A 16645-nucleotide genomic window follows, 5' to 3' on the forward strand; every position below is an offset into this window, starting at 1 on the left:
CCTCGGCACAGTGCACATCATTGCCCATGTGTGGAAAAATACACCTCCGCAAGTCATCACCAACTGTTCTCGGCACAGCAGTTTTGTGAGGTCCGAGCATGTGGCAGTAGCCAACAAGGTGTCAGTCGAGTCCATTGATGATGACTGCCCGACCTTCGATGCTGTCCTTCCCACAGATGTGACCCTTCAGCACTACATCGAAATTGACAATTATGTCACCACGACTGGTTTGCTGGCCGATTACGAAATTATTAATGATGTCACGGGCGCCCGGGAAGGCCATGATTCAGACAAAGAGTCATACGAGGAGGTGCAGCCACGACCTCATCGCACCTCACGAGAAGTCACGGAGGCGCTCTTGATATTGGAGGAGGTCTGCCTGAGCACTTCTGACAGTTTGCAGAATGTTGGCCACTTGGAACAGTTAAGAAAAATTGTGATGTCAGCTGGAATCTGTGCAAGAAAGCAGACGACTATTGCAAAATACTTCAATAAATAAAGGTATGCTCCTCCAACTTGATTTTAATGTTGTTTTTCCTGTACATTCGTTAATTCGGCCTTCGGATATTTCTCCCGGTCCCGTGAGATCCGAATTAACGAGCTTTTACTGTAAATGTTTTAGTACACCATCGAGAATTGCAGACCAGCATTTATAACTGTGCTACAACCCTAGAAGAAATGGTCTTGAAAGATATTCACACTGAATACACACACATAAACACGTAGTGTCTAGCAGACGACGTGCAGCGCAATCCACACCATCTGTGGTTTGCGCTAAAGCCCTTCTTGGAGTTGCGCTGCGGGAACTTCCGCTTTGACTGCTGTTAGACGAAGGTGAGATGCCCGCGCGTGCTTAGCAGAGCTGTGGCAGTCACCATAAGAAGAATGCAAAGGGGACAAGCTGTTGTATTCCGCTGAAGTAGTAGTTCGCGGTCACTGTTTTCTAAATGTACGAAAAACGGCAGTGGTCTCCAAGCGCCCAGGCACTACATTCCACTGTACGTTGTCGCTCGTGCCACAACCGGTCGCAGGTTGACACGAAGCAGCGAACATGAGCAGATCGCTGGTTACAATAGGCGGTGGTTCTTGGATGGAATTGCATTCACAGTTCAACTGCAGCTGGTGCAATTAAAGCCTCTCCAGCGACGCGAAAGTAAACAACGCTAAAAAACAAAACGTCACTTCCACTCGGAACAGGAAGCTGCAGCTACGCAAGTTCCGTTTGGCGCCGGAAGCTAAGGGGGTGAGTGGGAGAGGAGCGTGGAGGAGGAGGGCAAGTTGGCGGTACTTAACCTGGTCGGCGGAAACGTGTATGAAGGGGCTTTTGTTTGCGCCAGTGCTGCAACACTGCTTGATCTCACGGCCAATCACAGGCGCTATATAAGTACAAAGCTCGAACATAGTGAAGCGCTTGCAAAAGTCTCAGGTAGATTGCTGGCAGTGGCAACCAGACCCCCTAAGACTTCTGAAGGTTGTGAGATCTCCCTTACACAGCTATGCTGTCCTTGATGTATCAGCTGATTGAATTTTCATACATCTGCGACAACTTTTCCTTTTTTTTTATGTGCATGCATGTGGCATATGCAGTTTATAAGCACCATAGAAACAGAGAAAATATTATTACAAATCCCGACTCTCTCAACAACAGTACAAAGTAATCATGCAAATAAATCTCGTAAATGCTTCCAATGAAAGAATTTCCCACAATAATACATGTGTTAATTATACATTTGCATTGAACAGGCCTATCTGTGCGAATCGCAGTTTGGGTGGAACTTTCGCCTTCTGCTGTCAAGTATATGCATGAACATTACATATTATCAATATGTTACTTCTGCAAAGAAAACATTGGAAGAAACAAAAGATATTCCGAATCAAATGACATTGCTGTCAGATCATGTGCTGTATCTCCAATGTTACTTGCAACAACCGGTCAACATCCAAGTTTTATGACTCCCAAGGGACCACAAGAACTTATAAAAAATCAGGCAGTCAGAAAAATCGAATGCATGCAGAAAACGCCCAATTTATAGGTATTTCTCGAATGGAGAGAGTCAAGGACAGAGCATCGCACTTGTGCAACTCTGCCAATGCATCACTGAGGTGGCTCTAAAAAAAGCCGTTATTAAAAATTAAAAATAAAAATCCGACAGCGGATGCCGTCAATGTCGCTGCACTATCTTGAGCTGGGTCAACACTGCCTGTTACTGCCTCATCAGTTCAAAAATAATCATTGATCCTCTTTTGCATGGTGTTCCACTAGCATACGATTATGTTTGCTTTAATTTAAGCCAGGGTCACACCATTCGCTGTACACTGATGGCAGCATCATAAGTGCTCGAGTCAACTCGGAGCTCGTCGCCTGTACAGGCGCTGGCTCTTCATTCTCGGTGCCAGAGTCATCCCAATCCACCGTCACTCGATGGACGATTTCATCATCATTTAACTCCACACAACGTTCGAGGTTTTTGTCAGCGTCGGCGAATCCTTAAACAGTTATCAAAAGATCTTCAACTTGTTTTTCATGAAATCTGAAACTGTTTGCTTCGACATTCCGGACTCTTTGCCCACGTGAGCTTGTGACCGACCGCTTTCAACTTGCTTGGTGATGGTGGCTTTCCTTTCCATCGTCAGCCTACGGTAGAGATTTGAATGCTTCGAAGCCGTGAGCAAAGATGACGAAGACGTAGTCGGCACCATCACCGTCAGCGGCAAATCCGCTCGATGAAAAGCAGAGCGCCAAACAGCAAGAGCTTCAAAGTAAACGTTGAAGAGAGTGCACAGCAGCACAACATGATCCACCTATCACAAAGCCAATCAAAAAGGCATGTGGATAAACACAACAGGTTATGGCCAGAGCTACGGCTGGCTACAGCTGTGAATGGATTGGTGTGCAAGAGTACTGGCTTGAGGTTTTAATACGATATGGTGGCTGCGGTGCTGTGGCTGGCTATGGCTAGCAGACCGGCAAGCGAGAGTGGGGGTTTGAGACTGCGAGATAATCAAAATGGCAGCGATGGATGCCATCTGGGACCTGCAGTTGGCGGTAAAAAGTCCGAAAAATCAGATGGCAAAGGGTTTGAGCGTCCAAAATTTATGACGTTTTTATACATTGGCTCTATGAGGCACCTGACGGTGCCACAAAGGAGTCCGAATTATTGGGCATGTCTGAATAATCGGGCATCTGAAAAATCAGACATTAACTGTATAGGCATGCACAGCTTGTCACAGGATATAAATGCTGAGCTTATAAAGATGAAAAAATGTAGAACTACTGCTAAACGTTATGGGATAAAAATATAGGATGAGAAAACAAAAATTACAGCTGAAGTCATGTCACGATGGCTGTTGATGGTAATGCAATAGCATTTGAGCAATCCAGCAACAGGCCTTATTCCTGAAGTCACGTTTATATATAACATGTGTAGTGGTAATTCTGACACTTTCGTAGCTTTGGCTACACGCTACATACCCCAATATGGTCACACTTTGCTATGACACTCGCTTGCCAATGGCGCGATAGAGCATGGCGACATGACAATGGCTGTGTGACGCCGACGCACTGTCAATGGAAGGAAAAGGCGGTATAACGACGGCATGACCACAATGTGATGTCGATTCTTATGACGATGGTGCAATGCCGACAGTTGTAACAACTACATGAGGGCAATGCGAGAACTGTAAGACGACACTGGCATGGTGACGACCATTTGACGACAACTGGATGGGGAAGGTAGAATAACGCTCATGGCACAACCATGGCAGCACGACGACACAATGACAACAATGGCATAATCATGATTTAATGATGGCAGCATGATTACAACAGATTGACGAATAATAGAACAATGTCAATAGATCGACAAACATGGTATGACAATGACAGGATGATAACAATTGGAGGACATTACTTAAAGGGCCCCTCACCAGGTCTGGCCATATTGAGTTAACAGAGTACATACAATGCGCGTCTACTAAGTATTACATCGCTACGTGCTATGGAAAGAGCTTAAATTTCAAACCAAATGCCGTTTGTCCTTCTCCTTGCAGGCGGAGGAGAAGTGCATATACGTCACCTCTCCGACATCCCAGCCGGAGAGGTGACATACATGTGCAAGTGCGCCTATGTACATGTCTTTGCTGTGACGTCCCTCATAGAGACACGCGACTTCAAGAACTATTCAAAGTAACGTCTGTTATTTATGCAATATGTTGCTTCAATAGATGAAATAAAGTTTAGAGAAATAATAAAACACCAAAGCGATTCTCTGCGTGTTTTTGATTTACTTTGTACCGCAGCAAGAGAGATATACTTTCATTTTGTCTGCTTGTAGCCCCGTTGTTCAGTTGCGCACGCAGACGATAAAACCATGTCATTTTCTACCATGTCCCAACATGCGATCATGCTGTTTGATCCACCTGCATCTGCGTCAAGGTTCGTGTAGCACTGACTTATGCCGCTAATCAGGTGTTCTCGTGCACAGTGCGCAAAATCGTGCACAGCAGGAAGCAAGACAAAGACAACTCGATGTGAGACCATTACAGGAAGCGTGCCACGCAGCACGAAAGCAAGGGAAAAAAGAAATAAGGTGCAGCCTATGATGTATGCGTCATGCGATCCTCGAGCTCCAGTATAGGAGAATGCAGAGAGGGAACTTTGCCTGCGGAGGTTAGACGGGTAAGCGGAGAGAGTGTCTATCTTCGCAGCGAAGCTCGCTTCCTGAAATCATGGGTTCACAGCATCGAAATATTTCCATCTCAGTTATTACTGAACCAATTTGAAAAATTCTTGCGGTATAGCGCTTCCTAACGTTCCCTCGTAACAACTTCCAGCATATAACCGAATTTTTCTATGTGGCTTGGTGAGGGGACATTTAAGTGAGTGATAGTGAAACGACTGCATGACTAAGATGATGACAACCGTATGACAACGATGGCTCATGACAACAGCACGATGAGAGCGAAGTTACATTGACAATGATGTAATGACCTCAACGGCATCATAATGATGGCATGGAAACAAATACATGACGATGAATTGATGAAAACCATGACGTGACAACGTCAAAAGGATGATGAGTTAACATCGAATTGAAAATGACAATGATGTAGCTATGTCTGTATCATGAAAAATGTATGATGACGATGGCATGGTGACAACGGCACGGCCAGTGTCATGATGATGGCATGACCTCGATGGCATGACGATGACGGTCTAACAAAAGATGCATGATAGTGACTGTCTGACGATCGTAGTATGACAAGGGAAGCATAATCCCGATTGAGTGACAAAAGTGCGATTATAATGAAATGACTAAGAAAGACTAACGTCAATGAAATGACGAAGGCGGCATGACGTCCCAAATAATAAGCCTATTTGAAGCTCACTATAAAGATCTTTTCGCTGCAGTTAAGCCTCAGAATGGATACGAAGAAAACGCTGATCAGTTTATTTCGCTTATGCCACACTTAGAAGAAGATGATCGACTCAGCGTTGATGGGCCAATAACTCGAGAAGAAATTCATTTTGCCGTCGAAACGCTGCAGAAGAACAAGACGCCTGGTCCTGATGGCCTTAGTGCTGAATTTTATATAAAATTTCAGGAATTCCTGTGTCCTTTTCTGCAGCAGCTTTTCGAGGCAGCCTATCAATATGGTGAGCTTCCTCCATCTTTCTATCAGGGCAACACAACCTTAATACCAAAAAGCACTGATGATGAAACAATAAAGAGAGTAAACGGATATAGGCCGATATCATTATGTAACGTGGATTACAAAATATTTGCAAAAATACTGACAAATAGATTGCAGACAGTCATTACTAAATTAGTAGGTGATCATCAAACATGCGGAATTCAAGGCCGCTCTATACAGACAAATGTTCATATCGCACGTTCAGTCCTTGAGTGCATAGAGGGTAGTACGGATCAAGTAGCTCTTCTCCAGATTGACCTCGCCAAAGCCTTTGATAAGGTTCAACACTATTTTTATTCCAACTACTGCGACATCTTCAGTTAGGGGATGTATTATACAATGGTATAACACTTTGTTATAAACACTGCACTACAAAGTTAATTGTGAACCGTACCCTCTCAGATATAATACAGGTACAGTCATCCGTTCGTCAAGGTTGTCCGCTCTCGCCTTTACTCTTCGCCATATACTTAGAACCGCTTTGCTTAAGCGTGCTTTGCGACTCGAGCATTAAAGGATATATGTATGCCGATGAGGAAATTAAAGTGCTAGCTTATGCAGATGACATTGCCTTCTTTTGCGTCGATAAGCCAAGCATTACCAAGGCAATAAACGCTACCCTGCGTTTCTGTGAGACTGCAGGAGCTACTGTAAATTTTGATAAAAGTAGCGGCTTTTGGCTAGGCATGTGGGCGCTCACTCCCTCTGTATTCGCGAATATTCATTGGAATCAGTCTCCGTTGCGATATCTTGGAGTACCTCTCGATAACTTCCGTAATAGTGGACCTCATTGGGCGTCCACGATAACCACTATCCGTCGAAAGGTGACAACCTGGCAAGGACGTGATCTCTCCATTTTTGCGAGAGCTAAGGCATGCAATACATTTCTCGCTTCTAAGCTTCTTTATGTTCTGCAGGTCTTGCACTGCTCACGTGTCCATGTCCAGGCATTTCATAGAATATTTGCATGTTTTGTTTGGCATTCATCATGGGAAGCCATGAGAAGGGACAACCTTTTTCTCCCGCTTGAAAAGGGAGGCCTGGGTCTTGTGCATTTGTTTGTGCGACAATTGGTCATGCGCTTCTTTTACCTTAAAAATGTCCGTCATCCATTCCTTCTCGCAGTTAATCGAGCACGTCTTGCGTCACACGTCCCTTTTCTTTTTGTCACGACAAACTTTGCTCAAGAACTACCGTTATGGGGCTTCTTAAAGGAACTTGTCGACACTATTTCATTCTTAAAAGCCAGATTCAACCTTGAATATTTGTTTACCGTTAATCGCACGTCGCTAAATGCAGCACTTATAGATAACCTTTTCCCTGAACCTCTGTACCGAAAGCCGTATCTGTCTCTATTTGGTCAAGATGTTCTTTGCCGTGTCCGTAGAATGTGCATTGCACCAGCAGCGAAACCGTTTTTCTTTAAGCTGCACACCTCCACACTGCCAGTTAACACGTGGCTTCAGGAAAAAGGACTGTATGTACCCTGGACTACAAATTGTAGGCTTTGCAATCAACCTGAGACAATAGAACATTGCTTTATACTTTGTCGTGACGCATTTCTTTTTTGGGACATTTTACAAAGAACTATCAAAAAAGACTTTCCTCTCACATGTTATGGTATCCGGTTCCTTCCTTTCAAAAAGACAGCCAGTAATACACCATATGATTTGTTTATGTTATTAGGACTTTCTTCATTATGGAGAAGTCGAATGATCGATAGACATGCCGAGCCACCTCGCTCGACAAGGTCTATCTTCCGAGAAGAGACTGCTCAAGTCCGGAGTGTAGTGGCTACATATGATCCCGTCCATGAATGGATTTCGCGTCTGGACGCTTGTGTTTGTTTACCAGCATTTTGAACTGTCATTGGACTGTATACTTTCTGTGAATTTGTTTCTGTTGTATGATCATATGTAATGTAACTGCATCGGTTTAACAGTAACGATAATTCCATGCAATAAAGAAAACAAAAAAGCAACGACGTGATGACGATGACAGGATGGGTCGAATGACAAAGCTGGAATGCCAACACTGCATCAACCCAATGACATCGCGACCACAAACACATCCCTCTTGGCCCAAGTTATTAGACTACAGTGGAACACCGATTATCTGACTTTCTTGGGACTCCGAAAAAGCGTCGTAAAATGCAGGCGTCACAAAATCTGAACATAAATTATGCCTATAAAGATACTACTTATTTTATGCGACGCATTTACGAGAAACTTCAATGTAAGCTACTAACATACTCTGCAGGGCTTGGAAACCCAAATTACCAAAAAAGTAAATGCGATAAGAATTAATGCTGCAGTACAGGTACCAATCATGCTTTATTCAAACGAACCTTTACGGCACTCCACTGCCCACTGCCGTGATTTCCGCCAGCCGGCGCGAACTTTAAAAAAAAGTTTCTTTTGGACTTTGTTTGATCCGTGAACCAAGAGCTTTCGCTCCAGTTGGGCAACGTCCAAAAGGAGGTCCTCTGCGGCATCAAGTGAACAGATGAAGTCCCGAATGCCATCTATGTGCCGTAGCGCCTCGGCGAACGTGGTAGGCACAGACACGGCATCTGTGGCGCCGTCATTATCCTCGTCTGATGTTACAGCGGTGTCAGCACTAGGCAAAGCCTCCTCGATGGCGTCATCCAGCGACACCTTGCCGCAGATCGCAACATCGTTGCCGGCCTCCACAAACTCGGCGAAGGTTGTGGTGAGGTTTAAACCCTTGAAATCATCGTCGGCGAAGCCTGCATCGGCCTCGAGCGGCATCGAGGTTGTTGCACCCCCAGCAAAGGAGGCAGTCTCTCGCTTAAAGCCACAGTGGTTGAATGAGTTAGCAATTGTGCTTCGCAACACTGCGTTCCACGAACTGGCAATAAACTGCATGGCGTCGAGCACAGTGATCTTTTTTTCCAACTTGCTGCGCTCTATAGCCGCAAGCCGACGCTGCACTAACCGCTTCTGGTACTCTTGCTTGACGCACTTAATGATGCCGGCATCCAGCGGCTGCAGCCGGCTTGTGCAGTTGGGCAGAAAAAAAACAACCTTCATGTTTCTCAGGCTGGCCGTATCGGGTAGGTGGCACGGTGCGCTGTCCACGAAAAGCAACATTTTCCTCGCCTTAGCACCCATTTCGTTATCCAGTTGCTGGAAAAAATTGCTGAAGAGCGAAGACGTCAACCATGCCTTTTTGTTGAAGTTGTAGCTGCATGGCAGCGCCTTCAAGTTCTTAAAGCACCGTGCCTTTGCAATCTTTCCAACAACGAGCACGGGCAGCCTCTCGCAACCGTCCTTGTTAGCCCAGAATAGTGCCATCACGTGCTCTTTATTACACTTGCCACCTTGACAGCTGTCACCCTTAAACGCAAAGGTTTGCTTAGCCTGCATATGGTAAAAAATAACACTCATCGGTGTTGAAAATGTCGCAGAGCTTGTATGCACCAATCATCTCTGGCAGCGACTCCATCCACTCATTCACTGTCAAAACATCCACAGAAGTGCTTTCTCTGCAGGAGTGGCTGTACACAATGCTGTTTCGTTTTTTAAAGCGATCTAGCCACCCGTTCAATGCCTGAAAGTCGTTGATGCCCAGACGCAATACCACAAGGTCTGCCTTTTCTTTTAGAATGGTGCCATCAACGTTGATCGCAGAGTTCCGTGCTTGATGCAGCCACTTAACGAGAACGTTTTCTAACTGCTCATGCTGTCCTTCTTTTGCCACTTTCCGCTTGAGCCCGAACTTGTTGGCATTCTGCAATATCACAGCTTTGTTTGCCAGGATCGTCTTCAGCAAAGATTCGGGTATCTTAAGGTCCCAGGCAATGCTGGCTTTCGTGGCTCCATGCCGCTTTTCCGCTTCCTCGATAATATTCAGCTTATCGCTGAGCGACATAACTGTCCGCTTTCGGGACATCGTGCGTCGCATTGCTCCACACAACTCAAAACCTCCGCTGAACCTAGGCCTCTGCGCTACATAGTCACCAATCTGCTGCTGGGAAACTGAAAGGAGAGAAACGCTTCCCCAACGCAACGAGAGGCGACGCCACTGAGGAGAGGGAGAAACTGATTGTGGAGAAGAAAAGGCGCTATTTCAGCACAGCGAGCATTGCGGGCAGCTGCTAGTGGGGGAGAGAGAAACGAACGATGAGACGAGGCAGGGACGAAAGCTGTGCCGGAGCGAACCGGTCGAGTGGTGTCAAGCACTCCGCATGTGGAGAGACGGAGCAAGGAAAGAGACCTGTGGCACTTTTCTTTCGTGCGCCGTTTTGTCCCACGCTTCGCGAGGGTTGTCGTATAACGCGGGTCAGGCATAAAATTTCGTCAGATAACCGGTGTTTTTAATGCATTGCTTCTATGGGGACTTTGCCGGGACTGCACTAATCCATCGTAAAACTCGGGTCGTCGCAAAACCGGGGGACGTATAACCGGGGTTCCACTGTACTTGGGCCACTAAGTCGCAGTAGAAGGCACGCCAACGACAGCATGACGCGTCAGATCAAGAAGCTGGAATGACAACGATTGAACGACTACAATCGCATCACGATGGCGATGTGACAAGGAATGCATGACAACTGTATGACGACGATGGCGTGACAATGATGACATGACAAGTCAGCTGACAAAGTTGGAATGACGACAATCCACGATGGCACCACGATAACTAATCCATACCTAGAGACCCAAGCTATTAGATAAATTGGGCCACTGAGTCATAGATAGATAGGCTCAAAATGTTTGAATTAGGCAACGAATGCTATTCGCATTAAAGAAGGGCTGCAGCCTTAGCCTTAGCCAGATACCTTAGCCAAATGCTAAGGTATCAGATTGAGTGAGACTGACTATACTGCTAACACTACCATATTTCAACCCCTTTAGGCAATAGTTCAAATCCACTTAATTCTCCTAAAGTGATCCATTTGGTTACAAGAGTATGAAGGTTGTTGACCATAGACCAAAATCCTCTCAAGGACATGGCCTCGTGATCATGATATTGGTTATGGACAGACTTAGGTGCACGTGATAACACCAGGTTATCTAAACTCTTCCGGAATCCCCCATAAGCGGAGTGCCTCATAACGAGATCACAGTTTTGGCCCAGAATTTAATGTTATGCAGGGTAATTCGTGAAAAGCACTGTTGACATATTACCACAAAGTAAAGGACAAAACAAAAATTCAAATTTGACAGTGCACACAAGGTTCCACAATATTGAAATCATCGCCATCAATGAAAGAAGCTAACACATAATATGCTTGCACTTGCACCATTTTCTCATGCTCAATATGTGGAAATGTTTGCACGCACTACCTCATGGTTAAATGTTGCATTTTGCCTATGATACCATAATTTTTTGACATGAGGGTGTACTGCATTCTTCACTATTTACTTTGTCTTCACCAAATTATTCTTTTACAACCAGGTATACGATGGTGTCAAACAGCAATAAAGTTATTGCCTGTAAGAAGCATTCTACTTTATACCTTCGTGTTTGCACTTTGTTTCCCTACATTAGTACACTACAGAAGCAACATTTCCAGATTGAAAACAAACAAAGCTTGATTACTCAATCCAAAGCATGACTTACCTCTCTCATCCTTCTCTATAATGCCGCTCACAGCCTGTAAGGACAAGGACAAAAACAATAAGCAAAGCGATAAGGTCAAGCCAGTTAAAATAGGCTGCCACAAGAGGGCACCCAATAGCACTTGTTCACCCAAATGTATGTAGACATGATTCCAAGTGCAGGGAGTGTTGCAGCACAGTGAAGACATACAAATGAGCACATACTTGCATACTGAAGAACACTGATTGGAACAACAGCTGGCATTGCTTTCACAATAAAAAAGAACATAGTTTAGACAGCCCATAGATGTTCTTTAGCAAAGCCTATGGGCTCTCTGCAGAAAGCCTGTGGACTAGTAATGATCTGGCACTTTTTGTCAGTGAAGTCCAATCACTTTCTGGAAACAACCCATCAAACGTCTGCAGACCGCAAAAGAACAAGGAAAATACACTTGTTGACTTTACACATATACAAGGCACTTGAGCCAATGCATTTCTCAAGTGAACATTTATTGTCACTTTAATAGAGCCAAAAAGGCATGTTTTAAGAACGCAAGCATACATATACAATTAAAGGCTTGAGATGCCATTATTAAAGGTGCAGTGATACCCAATTTTCGAGCTTCATTAATGCATTGCATGTTAAGCCGTATGCGTCCCACAGCCAGCCGGCAAAATTTGAGTGCATTTGTTGTCGTTTAAAATCTGTATTTAAATTGTTTTATATCGCAGTTCAACTGTACTGCAGTCTGGCAACAATGATAGGTGACAGAATGAAGCGTCATTTGTGTGGTCAATGTCAGCAGTATATGCGAGGTTTCGTCTAAGCACGTGCACTTCGGCAGTCAGCCTGAGACACACTCAGACCGAGGTGGGCCTGTACCCTTTCGGCAAGGCTTGCACATGTGGTTTACCGCTTTTCGGAGCATATGACACAGTGGTGGCCCGACACTTTTTGATGTCACCCAAGCCATGCCAAAATGGCAGTAGTTGTTGGTGCGAGGGGCTTAGAGGCTGCGACACGAAATAAAATTTCTGGTTAAAACGTGCACCGAGAGCCCACTGTTTGCGTGTGTGTAGCAGTGAACTTCCGTTAATGCAGCACTGACAGGACCAACAAAATTGATCAAATTATTCTGTGAATTGAAGGAAAAGAAGGCACCGAAAATATGCCAGACACACAGCTGATTCATTTCGCAGTATTTACCCAATTCTAACCCGCCCAAAAATCAGATGCGTGCCAACTTTCTATGCTAACATAGAAATGACGTTAAAGCTCCTAAACAAAGTAGAACTCTAAAGCGCGCCCGATTTTTTAGCAAGAAAAATAGGCAAGGGTTTAATATGTGTTGCACAATGGTAGCCGGCTTCCTAAAGCAAGGATTGCCGCACGGTTATTCAACATAAGCTTTGCTGCAATACATCATGTTGTGCACTAAAGCATAAGAATGCCACTAAAGTGGTTTTGGTTTCATATCCAATTGCTCCACACATGCGATTCTTGGCCCAATTATCTTGAAATAAATAGAAATATGCACATTGATGTAGGGTGAATACTGTAATCAGACATTGTGAGCTACGGTTATTGCTCGAAAATAGGCATTTCTGACAGATGATATGTGCTCAACACATTCACTGTCGCTTCAGCTCTGTTGAGATAGATGCTGCCACTAAATAGATAGATGCTGCCACAGGCCTATTGGGATCACCATAGGGGTCAGGCGCATGCACGCTGCCTGGTAAAACTCGAATTCTCCAGCAAAGGCCAATTTTAGGATCAAGATAACGAAAGTTCGGGCACATAGAAAGGCATCGGCGCCTGCCAGGACTTTCGGTAGAGATGGAAATAGCCAAAAAATCAAATAACCATATTGCCTCCCCTTTTTCTCTCAATTACAATGATAAACTAAGAATAGCTGGACAATAAAGTCACGGAACCTTCTACGAAATTGCAAAGAAGAGTCAATACAATGAGAAACTATCATTGACTTATCTGGTTGGAATGAATGTTTCAGTAGTGATGCAATTATCGTAAAGGTGTTCCCGACTCTTGCTTTCTTTAATGTGCAGATCCCGTGCACAGTGAGAATTGATCATATGCAAAGCATATTGTAGGCACCTGGCCACCCAGAATTATTTTGCATTCCGAAAACCGTTACCAGATGAACCAACGTGTTTATGTAAATCGAGTAGTTGTGCTTGTGGGGGTTGGGAGCATAAGTGTGTGTGACGACAGCACCACGATGATGACCACATTAATGCTGATTGAATGGCAGCAAAGGCATGATTTCTGTGCCGGCCATTCGAATGCAGCTTTCAACAAGACAAATGTTTGTTTTTACATGGGTAGTGGACGACCGTAAGAAAGAGAAACACGGAGTGGAACATCAGCAGCAATGTGTTGTCTAATCATGTGTACCTGTGACTACATCATATGGCATATGTTAAAACAGAAATGGGATTTGTACTTCAGCAAAGGAATGCTAAAACGTGATTAAGTTGGGCAATCATGAAGTTAGTACGTCACACAGTTTCTACGTAGTGTAAACTTACTATGAGGAAAGTATGAGGGAAAGTGGGCCAGTCCTGGAGATAGTGCAATCTAACACAGCACCGCAAAGCCCAAGCTGTCACAGGGAAAGAAGTTGAGAAAGTGGCACGTGGCGAGCATGCAGAGTGTTTCAAACAACTGTCTGCCTTTGGCATGAGAGAAGTATGTGTGCGATAGTGGCTTAGTGGTCAGAGCACCGGGCTGCTGCGCTCAATGACATCCGGAGCTTCTACTCCACCATCAGTCACACATTATCTTTATTAAAGCAAAGCGAGACAGGAACCTACCTGCTTACCACAATGTGCCAAGAATGACGTAAAGAATGCTTCACACTAAAAAACGAGAAGGGGGTTAACCGAGGGGCCCAATTTTTATTGGTAGCATCATAAGAAGCCAACAAACACTGATACCAAGGACAACACGGGGCAATTACTTGTGCTTTATCAGTGAAATAAGGAAATGGTAAATTAATAGTAATGCAAGTGGATGAAAAGACAACTTGCCGCAGGTGGGGAATGATCCCACAACGCATTTCATGTGCGATGCTCTACCAATTGAGCTACTGCGGTGCAGTTTCCCCTTCCACTTTCTTGGGTATTTATGTTTCCTTGTAGAACCCTGGGAGTGTTAGCCAGCGGCACCACTCACAGACCTTGGCGACGGACGTGGAACATCCTTTCTGCCGCAGGCGTCACGAGAACACGATCTTTTTGGGTGAAGGCAACCAGTCAATAAACCCACTTTTCATCCACTTTCATTACCATTATCATTTCTTTATTTCATTTATAAAGCACAAGTGATTTCCTCTACGTTGTCCTTGGTATCAGTGTTTGTTGGCTTGTTATATCACACTAAAAAGTGTCATGCAACATAAGGATTCTGGTTTACTACTGTAAAAACAATCATAACATGTGACCACAAGCATGTTGTCCCAATCTTTGTGGACAACTACATTGGTATGTGACATCTAGTGGACAATGGTGGCAATATGTGATAGCATATATTCTGGTATGTGACATCTACTCTGAATAATGTACTATGCTATGCAAAAACAAGCTATTTACTATGCACACCTAAAGGGTCCCTAAGCCACTTCTGACATTTTGAACACATTTTAAATGAACACACGCCGGAGAAAGCAAAGATTTCCCTCCTATAGTTCTCGCTCAATGACTTGGCATTGAGAGACACCATAGGGCAGTGCTCCAGATCTCAAGAGGTTGCAGAATTGAGCACCGGACATAGTGGCCGCATTTTCGATGGTAGCAGAATGAAAAAAACACTCATGTCCTTGCTCAGGAACGCGTAAAGAAGCCAGAGTGGATGCGTGCTAGTCAATGCAAGCCTACTACCTTCAATATAGCGCCAGCACTTTCTGCATCTGCTAAGGCTGCCACTCAGCAGGCATGCACTCAAAAGCACAAGCAGCGGCAACGCACAAGCAACCCATGACAAAAGGACAAAAGGTACGGCAGAATGAATGAGAACACAAGGTCAAACAAAGGCTATAAGAACAGGAAACGGGTGATCTGCAGAAGATGCAGCAATGACTTACGATGGACTCCCTTTCGAGCAAAGAGTCTGGAAAAAACTGCAGCAACAAACGACTCATGGGTAACACGTATGTTATTCACTGCAAACCATGCACTGTGTGCTACAGTCTACTTGAGCACCAAGTAAAGCACTTCTGCGTTATTTCAAGGAAAGCGATAGTAATAAAACTAATCTGGCTCACCCAGTGCTTCATATACCTAAACATCATAAGAGGCAATACCAGTGAGTTTGGGTCAACTTCTAACCAAGCAGACTAGCTGTAGCAGAATAAGCAATCTTGCAAACATAACAGGTGTGATAGCATAATGATGTAATCACATTCATCCTCTCACTGTGTGTCATAGAGCGTTGCTGTTATTTCACGTAACCACAATTATGTTCAAGCGTGCAGATGTAGATGCCTGTAAAGTAATGGAGGCATCGTAAATTTTAAAAAAGTGCAAGATTTGTGAGAGGTACCTCAGCACTACTTTGCTGGAGAAAGGCAGTTCTTCGTGACACGACATCCTATAATTCCCATGCATTGTGAATGTCGACACCAATATGAAATTCGGAAGGATGTGGCAATTGTAAACAACAGAATAGTTTGGGGCAATACAATGAACACTACAATGCAAATTTATCCCTTCAAGGTGGCATTACTTAAAAAAGGCTGGAAATGCAATCACTGACCACATCACATAGCGTTAGACATGAAATACGATATTCAACATTAAATCCAAAATTCCAGCACGCTATATGTTTGCATCCTTGTGTGCATCTATTCCATCCACTATGTTGAAGTTAAAGGGCTTAAAAATTTCATTCTAGCTACTCATAAGGTTATGAAATAGAGCCAGTGTTTCCTGAGGACAAGTAAATAGATAATTATTCGAAAATGATCACACTGCATCCTCAAAGGGTCAAAGACTCAAGCTAATGAATTTTGATGTTTTCGGAAAAACAGACTAAATATGCAAACATACTTTGATATACATAAGTCATACTAATATATTAGTAGCACAGTTAAGGCTCAGAATTCAATACAGAAGCCTTTTTTGTTAATTTTCTCCATTAATACCAACCTTTTCCCACCAAATAAACGCCAGATCAAGCCTCGAAAAATCTGCTTCATCACACTAAAATATTTCAGAGTTTGTCTTTAGCGTCCATTTAACCCATTCACCACCACGGCCAGAAGGGTTCAAAGTGCAAGTGGTTGGTCGCTGTGCCGGCCCATTTTATAGCAGGCGTTTTGACAAGTTTTTCACAGATGGCAGGCTACCTCCTAGTTTTAGGTTTC

At 44.2% G+C, this 16645-nt stretch overlaps 1 protein-coding gene across 2 annotated transcripts in view; it reads right to left on the reverse strand.

Moving 5' to 3' along the window:
- Nucleotides 1–16645, reverse strand: part of Eaf6 (chromatin modification-related protein EAF6/MEAF6) — a 37590-nt gene that overhangs the window by 16104 nt on the left and 4841 nt on the right. Inside the window, exons 4-5 of one of the 2 annotated variants that reach the window (XM_075695417.1) lie at nt 15365–15400; nt 11281–11314 (exon numbers count right to left, since the gene is read on the reverse strand). In XM_075695417.1, coding sequence (XP_075551532.1) covers nt 11281–11314; nt 15365–15400 — 70 coding nt within the window. The remainder of the gene's footprint in view (nt 1–11280; nt 11315–15364; nt 15401–16645) is intronic. The other variant, XM_075695418.1, reaches the window with a different exon arrangement.

The sequence above is a fragment of the Dermacentor variabilis genome, chromosome 6 (assembly GCF_050947875.1).
Source record: "Dermacentor variabilis isolate Ectoservices chromosome 6, ASM5094787v1, whole genome shotgun sequence".
NCBI classification, from domain to species: Eukaryota; Metazoa; Arthropoda; class Arachnida; order Ixodida; family Ixodidae; genus Dermacentor; species Dermacentor variabilis.